Below are 17139 nucleotides of genomic sequence, written 5' to 3'. Positions count from 1 at the left end.
CGGCGCTCTCGCCCCGCACGTGGAGTGGGAGCACTTATTTAACGGGACGGAAATTCTCGGATGGGTCCTAGGGAAGGGGATCCACGCACAGCAAAAAAACATGAACGGGAGGAGAAGGAGGAGCAAAAGACAAATGAACAGGAACGGGAAGAGCAGGAGGATGAGGAGCAGCAGCAGCAGCCGGGGAGTGGCAGGCGTGCACGCATCAGGAGCGCAGACATACAACCTCCGTGTGTGCGCACAGGTGCAAATACGCTCTGTAGCTGCACCCTCCGCAGTCCTTCCTCTTGGGATGCTACCACTTTCTTGATAAAATCAGAGTGCCTCATCTCGCTCCTAACGTTTCTGTTTCTTTTTATGCCAACACTCATAATAAATATCCATCAAAAGTGACAAATCCTGCTTTTCCACAAAACAATTTTTTTTCCTTTGGAAAATGCATCCCAGCAAAAGAATTCCAGCCAGCACCAGTACTGACGGTATCAGGGCGATCTGACAAGACATCTACCCCTAAACTGGATTGTAGTTAAACCTTTATGAAGAGGTTATTTCTTGAAAAGCATCTAACACTCGACAGCTCCTGATGAGAACAGCTGGAGCTACAGCAGGGCTGCAAGGAGTTGTGAAAGTCGGGGCTTTTCATTAACAGCATGGGGAAAATCCCAAGCCTGCTGGAGCTCGTGGCAAACCTGACGGGTTCACCCCAGCCCTGGAGGAACCCCCCTGAAATTAGGGGCCACATTAGGACAGAGGTGACAAACACATGTGACATGCACGAAAGACAGCCAGTAACCTGCTCCTCGGGAAAAGGCAGCAGCGCTTGCAGAGAGCTTTCCTACACTGAGCTACGAACATGTAAAAGCGCCTATGGCCGCGCACCGCCGACTGCCAGGGCAGAGCTAACACACCTCCCAAAACCCTGGGAAGATATGTGGGGACCACGCTCAATGCTCAGGGAGTCACGGAGACACTCGGGAGTGCGTGGAAAGCTACAAAAGCAGACGTTGCTCCCACCACCTTACAGAGCCAAAGGGATTTTGTCCTACTGGAGGAGGACGTCAACCCACCGTTCTCATCAGAGCTGTGCAGAGGTTGGTCCCTTCGTCCCCAGAAATACCATCCTGTCTCAGCATCTGTCATGGAATGCATCATGTTCAAACATCACATAATAACAGATTAGGGTTGTAAATTGCTTTTGTTACATTTCCATGGATTTAGCCTTGTAGAATTGTTTCTGTGTCCAGTTCTGGGCTCCCCGGTACAAAAAAAAAGACAGGGATCTCCTGGAAAGAGTCCAGCGGAGGGCAACAAAGATGATACGGGGCCTGGAGCATCTTCCCTGTGAGGAAAGGCTGAGAGACCTGGGTCTGTTCAGCCTGGAGAAAAGAAGACTGAAAGGGGATCTTATTAATGTTTACAAATACCTTAAGTGTGCGAGACAAAGGGATTTGGCCAACCTCTTTTCAGTGGTCTGTGGGGATAGGACAAGAGGTAATGGCCACAAAATGGAGCCCAGGAAGTTCTGCACCAACCTGCGAAAGAACTTCTTCCCGGTGAGAGTGACGGAGCACTGGAGCAGGCTGCCCAGGGATGCTGTGGAATCTCCTTCTCTGGAGATATTCAAGGCCCGTCTGGATGCCTACCTGGGCAACCTGCTGTAGGGAACTTGCTTTGGCAGGGGGTTGGACCCGATGACATCTGGAGGTCCCTTCCAACCCCTACAATTCTGTGATTCTGTGATTCTGTGATTCTATGATTCTGTTTCAGAAGTCCAAACATTTTAATGCAACCATAGCTGAGATTCTGAACCGGCTCAGATTTTTTTATTTTTTTTTTCCCAGAATTCCATAAAGAATCTCCGGCTGGCTCAGCTTTGCTAGTTAATGTCCAGGTCAACTGGCATAGCACCAATAACCACACAGACCAGGGTGGTGCTTTCAGAAACACCCAAGGGCTTTAGAGTGCCACAAGCAAAAGGGGAGTCAAAGTCCTTCTCTAGACACCCACTACAGGTGACACCATCTCTGCTGGTGCCAAACTACCACCATCCGTGGCCAACACCATCAGCACTGGCCAGAGTGGCCAGAGGTTGCTGCCACTTCGGCACATACAAAATGCCCTGTAAGAGGTTCACAAAACATAAATGTGAAGACTAGACCTAAACAAAAGCCCTGGCCAAAGCCCCAGTCTTGTGGGAAATAATGTTTGAGGAATCAGGAAAAAAGTATTGTATTTACCCTTTCTTCCAAAGACTACGAAAATGAAGAGGTGAGCTCTTTTACTGAATGGAGAGTGACTGCCGTCAGAACCACAAGCCACCAGTTTTCACCTCCAGCTGTGGACGAGGCTGCCAGGGACCAACCCTAACACCAGCAGAAGGTGTCTTTGTGGCTTGACCCTCAGACATGCTCGAGGTGTCCAGCTCCACAGCAGCTCCACAGCAGCCGCGCACCCAGCTCAAGTAGCGGGCTAAGCCAAGGCGAAGGCTCCATTGCATCTGCAGAGCTGCTCATGGCAGACAGGGGCCTCCTGCAGACCCGCTGGCACTGGGGAGAGCACTCATCCTTCCTGGCCAGTATGCACCAGCACCAGTCCTCTGGTGGCAAGAGAGTTAGGAGGAAGACTGGCATGACTGCGTGACCATCACAGCAGTTTTCTTCCAGCAGTTCAGTTCACACACTCTCAATGACATTAAAAAGAAAAACAAGACAAAACAAACCACATAAATTCCACTAAGCTATAGACTGCACTGGATACAGCACAGATGAAGCCATCACTGCAATGTAACTAGTAAAAATAAGAACAAACTATATTTAAAAGGACTGTTTCAGTGTATGCGTGGCGAGGGAAAATAATTTCTTTAGCGGGCCAACAACCTGACAGGACAAACAGCTCACCACACTTTGCAACACTGGGAAAGGATCCCTGAATGCAGAAGGACAATCTGAATCAGCAGCAGAAATTTAAGTCAGTAGTTGCTGACCTGGCACAACATGATTCCCTTCAAAGACTTCATCTCATTATAGTCACTAGAATTATCCCCAAGAGTAAACACAACTCAAGTGAGTAAGCATAGCTGAGGTGGTCCTAGAAATGATTTAGGTAAACTCCAGCACATCTCTGGGAGGGAGTTTCTTTCTCTTTAACCTCTTCATGGACTTCAAAAACTTCACCTGTATCAACCGACTGCCTGGGTTTCAGAGATGTTGATTTCTGATATATTATGTACTTTTCTACCACTTCTTTCTGGATGTTACTAACGCCACTGATGGGTCTGTGTGTGCATACATCCATGTTCCAGACAGACATCACAGGGGCAGTAAAATGCAGCTAACACATATTATTATGAGTCCCACTCACCAAGCACATGGCAGTCCCTCCACATCCCTCTTCCCCACCCTGCAACTGACTTTCAGCCAGGCCTTGCAGTTCAGCACTTTGCTATCAAAAAGTTCAAGTTTATATTGGCAGATGATTTCTTTCTCTCCATAACCTCCTCCTTTTTTCCCCCTCACAGTGTTTCTGGAATTGACTGCTCCCCTTGTGGGTTTTGATCCTCAAAAGCTTCAGTCCTTTGCAAATGACTTGCAGTGCAGAACTCCCCAGTGAACAGCGAAGAGAACAATATCGATACTGTGAGGCTCCAGCATGAGAGGAGTTACAGCGATTTCTGTCAACACAAGACCCAGCCAGTGGTCAATTCCTGCACTGAGCATTCCCACTGGCTGCGATGTGTGTGGTTCTCCTGCCCGCAGCCTGGCACCTGAGTGCAGGCAGGTCCATAAGCTCCGTCACCGCTTGCTCCCAGCACCAGGCAGTCCCTGGGAGCAGCGGGACAGGCTGTACAGTGAATACTCCCTGTCAGGGCTGCTCAAACCGGCCAGGCCAAAGTGCCAAGGGCTGTTCATGAAACTCCTAGGGATAAGTCGGGAGTGGGAGAGCATCCTGACACCCAGCCCAAGAGAGGAAAGGGCATTCATGCTGGAGCATTTCACCAGAGGTGTCCCAGGACCAGTGGTACCTGACATTGGCTGCCAGGAAGAGGGGCCCACATTTCAGCCCTCAAAGAGAGAGAAATAAAGATCCTCAGTTGCCAGGGAAACTACAGTGAGATTCACATTGTGTTTATCAAGACTTGGGAAGCTGTGGCCTGAGAGGGAGCCTACACGCTCTTTGTTAACTCCCATGGCTGGTGGGGCTCCCCATCCTGACCACACCTCCCCACCCTCGCCCTGGTGTGCCCCGGCCTCCACAGCCCAGGTCCTGGCCACCACACAGCCCCGCTCCTTGGCACGCACCAGCTCCCACGCCACCTGTACCTCCTCCACTGACCCTCAGCTCAGCCCTTCTCCCGAAGGGGGGCCCAAAGTGTCCCCCCCTTGCAGCTTTCCAGGCACCCCCGCACCCACCTGCATTATCTCTCCTGCAGCCAGCTTCCTCCGACAGCCTTCACACCCGTCCCCCTACAAGGGACAAGCAATCGGGGAGCGAGAGGCAGGCCACCATGCCATGCCAGATCTGCTTCCCAGCAGGGCACCCTCACCCCCCTGCCACTCCTCCCTCGTCTGCCAGCTCCACCCTTTTGTTGTCTTTGCTCAGAAACTTTCTTGGAGGCACAAGGCTGTGTAAAGGGACGTCCTCATGTGCGCCTGTCTATCGCACCCACAGAGGTTTTTATTCCTTTACAATAGGAGGCCACAGCTTGTTCAGCTGCCACAGGAATTCCTGGACCTTTACACACCCCCAGGGTGACACAGGCTGGCCTGGCAGCTCACGCCATCCAGTTAGGGCGTCTTACGTGACACAGTCATCAGCGATCAGATGGGATGTCTGTGCTGGCAAAAAGAACGCGGGGCATCAGCAGAAAAATAGGGCCGAGAGGACAGGACAGGCATCAGTTGGTCTCCCTCACAAGAAGACACAGTGGTGGGACGCCACTGGACACAATTCAGGCAGTGTACGCATGCACGGCTGGTCACTGGGGCAGGCCTCAGACGTGGACAGAGCTATGGACCTGGTACCTGAGCAAACGCAGCACAGCTCAATACCAGCTGTGGATCTAGCACTGAATATTGAAAGAAGTGAAGGTAAGCCAAAAACACTTAACAAGCTTTCTCAGCAATCTCATAGAGTAGACACCCTGGAAGTCACACTGGCCTTTAGCCACGAGGGGAAGTCCCTGGCAGGACGTACTCTACACTGGGTCCCCTTTCAAGGCTGTTTACCTTCTGCCATACGGCCACTGAGACATTTATGCCCACACCCTTCAAGTCTCTTAACTCTGTGTGTGTGTGGCTTGCTGTTTCTGTCCTGCTGGGAAAGGATAGCTCCTGGACACGGAGAAAAGACACAAATACAGAAATGCTGTCCATATTATTAATCCTCATTCAGCCTTAGTCATGTTTGCTTTGCTTTTCTTGGTGTTTCTCCGGTAATGCTCTCCCTGGACGTGTCACAGACAGCTCATGTTCATATTTGTCAGTACAAAGCAATTCAACTGCCATTTCCTAATGCAGGTGTCTCCTATAGCCACTACAGGATGGGCACTACAGAAAATGTGCCCTGCACAAATTGGTACTTCTTGGATGCCTACAACTGTGCCTAGCCTGGGACATCCCTGTGTGAAAATCTGGTGATCATAACATTGGATGTTTTCACATGGCATTGGACTGTGTGCACATGCACACATTTCTTTTCATTCTCATTACCATCTCTGCCCCTCTTGGAAGGCTTATCCTTCCAGACAGAAGGCTGTGACCCAACTGCCTCTAAGCATAGAGTCTACATTTAAAGGAAAGGCATTTTTCAAAGAGTTCAGCTTAGAAAACAAAGCACAAACATCTACATCACCACACCAGATGCTGACAGCAACATAGGGTTATGGTTGGTGAGAATGGAAACAAAACAACCCATATGAGTGAAGGTCTCCTGCTATGCTAGTTTCAATTCCCCAAATGCCTCCACTGCTGAGAAGACTCCATACCAGTGAATTTGAAATATGGTCTGTGCAGCTGTTGTGTGCAGGTATTTAAATCTGCCAAATTTCTCCTGCAGCAAGAGGATGTGGGTGGGTAACAGACACATACATCCTGCACCGGACTCTTGCTAGATTCTGTTGCTCTTCTTCTGACTGCATTTCCCAGAGAGGGGCCAGGCCAGGCCAACAATTTGCAGTAAGCCATTCAATGCTGCACGTAGCTTTTTGCTCTCACCAGCTGCGTCTGCACAAGGAAAGAGAACAGGCTGACTGGTCTAGCACTGCCTGTGTCCCTGCAACAAAACTCCCTCTGTAACATCATGGCTGCATCCAGCCTGAGCAGCAGGAGCAAGACCCAAGCTGTGCTAATCTCTGTGCTAGAAGACACTGGCCAAGAGGGTGTCAATTCACACAGGACAAAATCATGCCACAACAATACATGGCAGGATGTAGCAGGCAATACAAGGCAATACTTAGCAGGGTGGGCCTGCTTCTGCTCCCCCAGGCCACGCTGACAGAAACTCTCCTTGCTGTCTGGACCTGATCTACAAACAGCGGCTGACAGTGCCGCAGGCAAGGACCTGTGTACAGGCAGGACCATGCTCAGACTGAGCAGCTCAAGCCCCCTGTGGACTGGAAAGCAGAAGGCTGTGCCAGAGGCACACTGGTGCGCCACCACAAATCTTGTTCTTGCTGCACCCGGAATCACCATTCCACACACTCCACTTGAGGCGACCCTGCTTGTAAAGGGGCACCACACACAGCCTGCTGCTTACAGCACACAGCTGTCATGGAAGCAGGAGGGTCGGGCTTTGCCTTGGCTTTGGAGGAGAGACACTGCAGTGAAAGCATCAGATCACAAGGACGTCACAGGTGACAGCCACATCCCCTTTCTGGTCTGGCATGTGCATTTGCTTCATGATCCCTCTCAGCATGACCCTGCTAGGAAAGTCTCTCTGTTGGACTTGACTGCTTTTTCTCTCCTGTACCTGCACAGCTCCGCAGTGAGCAGGATGGAAACCAGGGTTACTTACAGGAGACAGCAGAGAAAGGCAGAAGGAGGAGTGAACTGTGCCTTCCCTTGCGTTTGCTCCCAGTGGGAGCTTGGGTGTTGTTTTGGACCTTCAGAGGGAAGGAACATCCCAGCTGGGTCTCTTCTTGCCCTGCTCTTCCTCCTCCATCCTTTCCCTGGATCCTTGGATCCTCCTTCAGAGCACTCACAGCCCAGCAAAGTCCTGCATCCTACACACCATCCCTGGCTTGGCCTACTCTGTACCTACCTGGGGACACAGTTCCAAAGATCACGCTTCTTGGAGCTTTGATTTTCTCAAAAAAACAGACTCCGTGGAGTGTCCTGTTAGAGGACAATCACTGTCCACCTGACCAGCTTCGAGAAGTACAATAAAATAAGTTCCTTCACTACTGGCACCTGTAAATACTTGATGGAGCATACAGCTCAGCCTGACGCAGGGTCTTACTGCCTGCCTTTGTGCCCATCCTTGGCTTCCCTAAAGCAAATCCTGCTCATTAGAAGGTGGGTCAATCAGATCATTCTGTGCATTTCTGCCACCCACCTGCTCTTTTACAGCTTTTTCCTAAGCTGCGGGGCCAGATGAATGTGAAGCCACGAAAGTCAGAGGAGGGAATCTGAAAGCGAAATAGCAAGACTGCTTCCCAGCAGCATCTGCTGCTCGAAGCTGAGGAGATTGACGGCAACTATCTGCCTAGTTACAGAGCAGCCTGCTTCTTGTGTCAGTCTCCAGTAGTATGTCCTTTAACCACAAGTGAAAGCAACCGATCCCCCACGAAGGCACATCTGCTCCAAGTCCATATTACAGCAGGGAAAAAAAAATGACACCTTCAGCTATATAAACCAATAAAGACTGTCGGATTTGGTTTGCCCCTGTTGCTACCCAGCAAGCTCCCCACTGGGATAAAGACTGGTGACATTCGCTAAAAAAATGTCAAGAGTGAGGAGAACGAAACTGGATAATGAATCACACCAAGTACTCAATGCAGCTGGAAGAATTGAGGGGCGACTGCACCCCACTTCACTCCCCAGCCAAGGGAAGCCAGGATCACCAGACAAGTGCTGCACACTGTGGCTCTATTTATATGTGAACAAGTATACAAAGTTATAGCAGCAGGCACGCATCTTGGAACAGCTACCAAGAAAAGAAGCGACATGTTAAAAAGGTGATGTAACAGGATTGCTATGGAGGTAGTCTCCCTCCAGCTCTCAGAAGTCTGTAAATGGTAAAGTTAACTCTGCCCCCTTGTGCATCTGCATCATGATACAGTCTGCAATTAAAAGATGACATGCTTCTCTTATTCACGTTACAGACTAGCATTTGATCCACCTTGTTGTCATCTGCAGCGCAGAGACCTGGGACTCCTTCGTCAACACCTCAAATCTAGCTGTGCAGGGATAACTTTTGCTGAGCAGGATGAGGAGGGGTTATGGAGTCTCCCTGGAATCCCCGTCAAATGGACAAAGATGTTGAAATATCAGGTTATGTACAAAGTCTGTCCTTCACACACCTCTCCAAATCTGCAGCTGCGAGCTGTTAGAAAAGCAATTTAAATGGTCTGCTGAAGACAGCATAGCTGTCCAACTTACAAGCTCAAAAATCATGACTGATACTGCCAAAACAACGGGGTTGTTTTATAAATCATGTGATCTCTTCTAATAGTCAATTGGAAAAGGCTGGGGAATTTCTCAGCTATGCCTCTGATCTTTCCAAGGAAGCATTTAAATCTCTAATCTACAATTGTGAGTTCTTCCTTCTTGCTTAAATCAGTGCATCTGTAATCACACACATCCAAGAACTGGTGCGTCAGGACAATGCCATGAAAGAGTCACGTAACTTGCAACACAAACTGCCACTTTCCTGCTGTGACTCGTAAAACAAAAAAATTCTACTTCACCTGCTTTAATATATATACTTATTTATGCACTTATGGCTTTGATTTGGGAAGGAAGTTAAAAAAAAAAAAAAATGTGCAATCACAGATTTAACTAAAACAGGCATATTCAGCAACTACCTGAACTTTCACAATTTTATAGTCACACCTGCTTCTTGTGTGACTGAAATCAACCCCACAAAGCTCTCAGCAGTCTTTCTCCCGTTTCAGTAAACTGAACATTACTCTATAATCCAACAGGACATCTGCAGACACCCACCTTCTGCTTGTGCAACAGGGGCTCCACACTCCTTGCCTGTTTTTAGCCCGTTTTCTCCAGAAGTTAGGTTTACGGCACCGCAGTTTCTGTGCATCTGCCCACCTCTACCTCTGTCCACGTGTAGCACTGGGGGTCCCAGGGGATGGGGAGATGGAGAAGGAAGCACGAGACCCACGTGTGATCCCCGCTCACTGACCTCGTGGCCAGGGCTGACTGCAGAGTAGTGCCTGGACCCACTCTGGCACCCCTGGGTGTTGGGAGGTAGGTCACATTTCCAACGCGTTCCTCCAAAGCCAAGCAGTGAGCTCCAGGCCACAGTGAAAACCACTGATTTCTCCTCTGCTCAGCAATCTTTGGTGAACAAACCTCTTTTCTCCTCTTTTACTACTCCCTGTGGCCGCTCCTCTATTCAAGGTGGAGATCTCTGCCCCTTCTCAGAGGCACAGATGGGACTTCTGCCTGCACGTGGCCAGGAGGACCCACTCCCCACAGACATGTGGAGCACATTACCGCAGGGGATCAAAGGCAGGAAATGGGAATCTGACGTTCTGGAGGGCAGGGTGGCAGCACATTAGAAAAGAGCAACCACGGGCCTCCCACCCACTGGTGGGTCACTGCCAGCGACATCTCACCTGAGCGCCTTCCCACACGCGTGACCGCAGCATGGCCACTAGGCCCCCGGTGTGCCCTCTGCTCCCATGCACATATCAAATGATGTGGTCTTGACCCCAGCTCTTACTAGTGAAGGACAGCTATAAACCCTGATTTGAGGACTGCAGGCGATGTTCAATTCAAGCCACAACCACTTGTTTCCTCTGCCATCTGGGCTGACAAAAGCCCCTGACAAATGCAGCATCACAGACTGCTCTACTGTTAATTTTCTGCGTCTTTGTGGATGGCGACACCTCCCTGGCGTTTTTTTTACTTCAGGTGGCCACAGAATCAACACAAGGATTCCTCCCCTTTTCACTGATGGCAGAGAGATGTTCCTCATCCGGGAAGAGAAGGTGACCAAAAGCTGACACACTGAAACTGCTTTCTAAGACGTCAAGACCCTGTTCCCAGAAACACTGCCTTCATATGCAGCAAAGGACCGCAGGGTCATGCAGGAGGTCCCCGAGCTGGGCTGCGACCTCAGGAAAGGCCCTGCTGCATTCAGACAGGACTCCCCACAGCCAGCGGACGCAGAGGGCGGGCGAAGGGCACCTGCAGCTCCCTCGCACCCCCCTGAGCCCCGGCAGCCCCGCAGGGCCCCTGCAGCCCCGCTGGGTTCCGGCAGCCCCATAAACCGCGTTACCCCTGGCCGGGAGCCTGCTTCCACCACGGCCGGCTGCCCACCAGCATGCACTGTCCTGGCACCCCCGGAGAAAACCGCTGCCGTTACCTTCGTCTCGCTTGCGCTTGTTGCTCTCGGTGCCGGGGGAGGCGATCCCCAGAATCCCGCTGATGGAGTAGGACGAGCCGGCGGAGTCTGTGCTCACGGAGGACACCTGGGTGACGGACCCTGTGGAGGCTGCAAGGCAAGGCAAGGCCAGGCAGTCAGCGGGCAGCACAGCACAGGCACCAGCCTGGCAGAGAGCCGCCTGCCGCCGCGGCATGGCGGTTGCAGGCCAGGGCTCTGCTGGCTGCCCAAGAAGGCTTCTCGCGGCAGCAAACGCCACCTGGCCACACGTCAGCTCACATCCCCAGGCAGGTGGAAGGCTCTGAGGACACGGCAGCATGGGGAGAAGAGACTCTGGAAGTGGGACGGAGGGGGAACGTGGCAGCTCGCAGGCTGGCCCTGCACTGGCACATCCCTACATCCCTGAGCACAGGGTGCTCTGCAGGGCCCGCACAGAGCAGACACCTTAAACCCCAGCTGCCTCTACCAACCCTGAGCCCCAAGAAGCAAGACTGCTCATCTCTGCTTTTGTTTTTCTCAGTGAGAGGCAGCCCCTAAGCTACCAGAGCAATCTGATGGCTGCTTTCCCTCCTCAGAGATTATTTTGGCATTTTCAAGACAGACAGACCCAGGATGCTGGACTGCAGCGTTATCTGTGTGATGAGCTCAGCATTTAACACAGCTCTTTGTGGGCTGCTGTGCCTCTCACAGCACCAGCCTACCTTTGCCAAAAAAGAGTCAGCGAGCGCTTCGCCCATTTCACAGGTAAAAGCCTGAAGATACAGAAGAACCGAGACACACACACACACGTCTGTCTCCCTCCTGCATAAGGAGCACAATCTTGTCTTTGCCACAGCGGCTTTCACCACAGAAGCTGCCTCATCAGTCAGGACACCCTTTCCAGAGACCACCTCCAGCAGCCTTGCATGAGTCCTGGCTGAATATTGCTGGTCTGCGTCTGAATTAAAGTTTAGGAAAGTTTTGCTACTTCTTCACTCAAGACTGCAAGTGCACAAAGAATTATGGAAGGGATGGCTGATAGATGAAAAAAAACACATTCAAAACTACTTACTGACTAATGATGCAGAAAATGTTATGAATAAGTATCCCTTTCTTGATTTATTACTTTAATTATCTGACATTCTATAGACCCCCATTAGTGGGGTTTTTTTGGTTTAGATTTCAATTTTCTGTCTCATGGTGAAAGCTATTTATCATAATAATCAGTAAAATTCAAAACCTTTTAGCAGTATTTATAAAATTCATTTACTATGTTCAGTCCTTGGAGAATGACAAAGAAGGTGCATTAGCACGTGTGCTGAAGTGTTTTATGCAGAATTATCTGTCCATAAGAATGATTAAAAGTTCTTTAGAATATTTGTAATCCATTATGCTATTTTTTTAATATAAAAAAAAAAGTTTTTCTTACCTATGCTGTGGCTGGAGGCTGGGACTTGCTGATTGGGTGGCTGCTGCACCTTTGTCCGTATGATCCTGTAAGTAGTTGAAAAGAAATGGCTACTTAGCATTAAGCATATAATTAGAGGGGACACACCACACACTACTTTTTCACTTTGGGATATCTACATCAATACAAAAATTTCTTTCTGCGTATTGCAGACAGACCCAGGACTACATTTTTGCCACCAGACCAAGTCATCAGGGACATTTGTATGACCAAATCCTACACACTCCTTGAGATCCAGCAGAGGGTGGTGCTTCAGTCGCTTTGAAGACATAGTCCTTAATGCCCAAGAAGGACACTTCTGTAGCTGTTTGGCCACCGGCTAGACCCAATGCCACATCTTCAGGGAACCAGACGCTACTGAGCTCAAGCGCCCCACTAGACTGCTATCTGCAGCCGTGGGTGCTTGAACACATTTGTAAATCTGTCACTAAACCACCCTGGGAAGAGTACTCGGACATCTAAAAAATCTGGATACCCCTGAAAGGATTCTGCTTATCCAAATTAATATTAAAACAAAAATGTGATGGATTAAATGCTAATCTTAAAAGCTGAATAACTACATTGTCATTGCTGGGGACGGCCTCTGCTCTGAGTTATAATGATGTAAATCAGGAAACATTCAAAGGAGCAGAGACAACAAAAGGCATGTGTTGTGTTACAGGACAAAGGGCAGCTGTTAAGAAGAGCTGGGGAAGTGCTCTATCAAACGCTCACCTGCCGACCCACTGTTAAAAAAGAAAAGAAGGGGTCTGAAATGCCTCCAGGGATTACACAGTTCTGCCACAGGCTGCAGTGGAATCAAAATGGGCTTGAGCGAGGCACGCTCCTAAGTCAAATCACATGTCTCTGTTTTATGCACTGTTTACGCAGTTGTAATGCTGTGGTAAGCATTTATCCTGTGTTTACCTAGCAAACTCTTTTCCCATTTCTGCCTGCCTTGAATTTGGAAGAGGGGAGCGGAGGAGAGGGGAGGTGGGAGACAGATGTGGCGATGCATCATGAGAACACAAAACAGTTACTTGCTGGAAAGTTAGCCCGTGAGCCTGTACAGGAACCTGCACTGGTGATGCCCACCCTCCTCCTCAGCACAGGACTTGCTGCCTGCCCCTTCCCTTCCCTTCCCACTATGGGGCTAGGTGTGAAAACAAGTCTACATTCAGCTGTCAGCACCAAGGTGAAGCTGTTGGCTATTAGACGTCTTCAAACTCCTCAGTGACAGGGTCTCTTGCTTCTTCTTCCTCTGCACAGGGCCCAAGCAGCCGGCTGCACGTGGGAGCTGCAGGGAGCTATGCAGGAAGATTGGTGGGGGAGAGCACGCAGCCGAAGATGACAAAGGACCCCGTACGAGCAAGACTGAAAATAGCACCCTGTACGAGGCTTCCTTCCTGTCATGCCAAAGGAAGGGTGTCTGGGGCCTTCTGACACAGAAATATCTTCATCTCTGGAGGGACAGGGGACTGGAGCACACTGAAGCAGCTGGGCAGCTTATTTGAGCAAAGCTAATCGCAATGATTAATTATGCCTTAGTTGCACAGAGTTGCTCCTGCTGCGGAAGAGTGGCCTATTATTAATATTAATTAATGTTACTAATTAATAATAGTAGTTATTATTCAGTTATATAAGGGGGCAGCAACTCAAATTCATCTGCTGAAATGCACCCTCCGTAGCAAGGACACGCTATGTGTAGACCACCACAGAGGCTTTACAGGGCAGCGCCCCAGCCCCTCAGCTCTCCAGCAGCAACAGCAACTCTCCACAGCGCAGCCCTGGGGCATCACTTCTCTCCGCACAGGGGAGGCAGTGCACTGCAGGCTGCCGCTGCAGGGAGGCTTATGGCTCAGTTCACCTTGCCTCTGCCAAGGCAGTAACCATCCGGAATGGCTTCTGGTGGGAGCTGGCATCGGTGGCTAAAAGGCAACGTCCCATTTGCACCTCAGGGCTGAATACGGGCGTTATGCCTTCGTACCAGAAGTTTGCGTCCTTGGCGCGTGATAGGCCTGTCTGCAAAGTCTTGAAACATGTAAGGACAAGTCCAACGACTGCACCATAGAACCGTGAGGATTTAGCATTAAAGCCAAGTATTTTGATGTAGCTTCCAGGTTCTTGTCATAACAGTTTGGTTTGGGTTTTGGGGACGTGCTCCTAGGCTGGCAAAAATAGTTCTGCAGGTAAACAAGCTGACTCAAAAAGATCATGTGAATTTCAAAAGGGGTTTCACACCCTTCAGAAAAGGGAAAGATCTCAGCCACAGTTGCATGCAGATGAGAAAGAATGAGATTGCCAGCCAAATAACTTGGCTGTAGATCATGAAACGGAGATTCTGATGAGAAGTCAATGAGTGCGCAGACATTATCAAGGATAAAGCAGGAAGCAGAATAAGGAAAAGGGATCAAAACACACTGGAACCTACTTAGTGTCTCTGCGTTCTAGAGCTACGAGTGCATTTTTGGTAGCCTTTTGGAGAATGCTTGAAGCCCTACTACGTAAACACAGGACTGCTCATAGCAGCATCAATGCTTCTGACATGACAGGTGCCGAGTCGACTTTTACGGAAGCAAAGTTTGCCCTTAGTTATCTGAGAACAGACAGAGCAGGATTTTCCTTCAATTTTCATGGTGTCCATATCATTCCTCAAATCCTTTTTTAAATTGAAAATGCGATGTCCATAGCGTTACTGAGTGCTGCTTTGGAGTCTAAGCTAGACAGGAACTTCCAGGCAGTAGCAAAGGCTGTGAGTGAACTGACCCGTTTTTGCACCTAACCATGCGGATGGATGACTCAACTCTTAGTTCAGCAAGACGGAGCCACCACTCTGCACTATCACTGGGGAAGTCACTCCTGCTACTCAAGCGGCAACTCCATGAATGCAAATCAGGTTGGGATAGCCAATAAAAGAACAGTGCATCAATTTATTTCACGTCCATGGACACAGATGGGACTTTATAGCTAGCTGCACTCAAAGAATTTGCATGAAATCGCACAAGTGAGAACCATCTCACCAGAGCAGTGAGACCAAGCCCAGTACAGAAAATACTCCAGAGAGAAAATGGAAAGACTCGGCTTGCCAGGGGCTGTTTGTTGGTGTGCTTGAGGGTGCCTGCATGCTCTGCCTTCCAGGTATTAATCCCCTATTATCACTCTGGAGGGCTGGAGACATAGCTGAGTACTTCACAGGGTTTTTTCAACACCAGCCTTAGACATCCTTTGACTGATATGGATGCAGGTTAGTATAGACCTTCAGACCTCGACGTGAGCACAGACCTGCCTACCCAAGCTGGGACAAAACTCACAAACATTGGACTGAGGCTCCAGATAAGATTGTCCTGCATTTTTACAAGGGAATTCAAGGCCAATTTAGATACATCTATTTAACGTGCAGACACTACCAGCCAAATTTCCCTGGTTTATTCATGCTAACAGCACCAGACCGTGGCCAGCAGAGTTCTAGGCCAACTGCAGCAGTACTGAGCAGGACAGGAAGACCTTGAGACCCGTGCTATGGATCATCTCCTGAGGTACCTAGGGGCCTGTCTTTTTCCAGATCAACACCACCACCCGACCCAGTTGCAGTCTCAGCTTTCGCCAAGATGAAGTACTTCCCGCTCAGTCCCCAGCGCAGTGGAGGCCTCATTTGGATCAAATCAACACAGATCTTTACCAGCAAGAACTGCAAGACATGGACTGGGGAATGGGAAAGGATGGAAAAGAAGCAAAGGCCAATAGCACAACCTGCCCGGTCCTAGGAAATATTTATGACTGTGAGGCTTTTGCCACCCGGGTGACCCCACAGCCACTCCAAAGCCCCAAATACATTAGGTAAACACGTAAACTGCATTCCTTGCAAACAACCCAAAACACACAGTTCTACTGACAAATGAGGATTCAGCGAACAACACTTTCTAGCAAACTCCCTCCCCAAGACCATACAAATCTTTACCTGTTAATTGAACTGACGCTGGGCACGGTGTCATTATCACATACTCTCTCAGCAAGAAGTCTATCCCTGATCTCCCAGGCAAACATGGTAGGATTTTGGCGTTTGTACTCTGCAATTTTTTCGACGACTTTGGGTGTGGCGACCTTTGGTTTTGATCCTCCAATCACTCCAGGCTTAATACTACCGGTTTCGTAATACCTGGGACAACATCCAAAACAAACCTTTCGTTATCACAAATAGACAGAGAACACGCTTTGAGATTTATAGAGAACATGATTTCAAGGTAACCAAACCCCAGCAAATCTTGAGAGACATCTTCACTTTCACGTACATATTTTCTGCCTATGTAGTGTTTTATCACCTAGTAAATTAACTTATAGTAATTGGAATTGGGCCATAGGGTAGAATATATAGTTTTTCATAACAGAAAGACAAAAGAAGCAGTGCAAGACTAAAAGGCATTCCAGGATCCAAAATTAAGTGCAAATATGTGTTATTAATCAGGGGTATTGGCAATAATAGAAACAAATCACACCAAAGACCACTTTTTGCAGTAAATTACTGTTTCTAAAGAAATTCTCTGTCATTCGTATCTAGAACGTGTTATCATTTCACAGTGAAATGAAGGCTGGGTGTCGTATTTTATTTGCACCTTCAAAATAAATATGCTGGCATACCTTTTTCCCATTTAACTGTTTCAATATATATGTTACTGTTTTAATAGTTAATATTTTTCATAATACATTACTTTTAATATTATGCTTCTAATAGCTGTAACCACAAATTTTAAGGTAAAGGGAGCTGTTCACATTCTCAAGGGTTTCAGTTGATTTGGGTGTTGGTTTATCTGACCAGCTCCACGATCCGTTCTCACATACATGATCTTTACACACGCGAGCAGTTCTGCTGTCATACAAGAGAAGGTGGTAGGACTGCATCCCTAAACTGACTGAGATGTGTCAGACAGAATTTTTTTCTTTTTTGCATTTAAATCACACAAGCACAACTGCCTTCAGTAGAATTGCAACAAAATGTCGCAGCTGAGATCCCCAGCCACATCCATCTCCCCCTTTTTAATAAGCAAAGTCTTGAAAATGTTGTTAAAAATATGTCCATAAGATACTACCCATTGAAGACCAGAGAAGAGACTAGGAATGAAATCACGCTCCTCTGTGCTGAGATTTCAAGGAAT

At 48.8% G+C, this 17139-nt stretch overlaps 1 protein-coding gene across 5 annotated transcripts in view; it reads right to left on the bottom strand.

Annotated features, from left to right (window-relative positions):
- PAX5 (paired box 5) overlaps positions 1 to 17139 on the bottom strand; it is a 146277-nt gene that overhangs the window by 117356 nt on the left and 11782 nt on the right. For all 5 annotated transcript variants that reach the window (XM_083816833.1, XM_083816834.1, XM_083816831.1 and 2 more), the window contains exons 3-5: positions 15948 to 16145; positions 11972 to 12036; positions 10546 to 10674 (exon numbers count right to left, since the gene is read on the bottom strand). In XM_083816833.1, coding sequence (XP_083672959.1) covers positions 10546 to 10674; positions 11972 to 12036; positions 15948 to 16145 — 392 coding nt within the window. The remainder of the gene's footprint in view (positions 1 to 10545; positions 10675 to 11971; positions 12037 to 15947; positions 16146 to 17139) is intronic.

The sequence above is a fragment of the Anser anser genome (genome assembly GCF_964211835.1).
Source record: "Anser anser genome assembly, chromosome: Z".
Classification (NCBI taxonomy): Eukaryota; Metazoa; Chordata; class Aves; order Anseriformes; family Anatidae; genus Anser; species Anser anser.
Note: the sequence above shows the minus strand (reverse complement) of the source record. Positions and strands in the feature narration are given on the sequence as shown.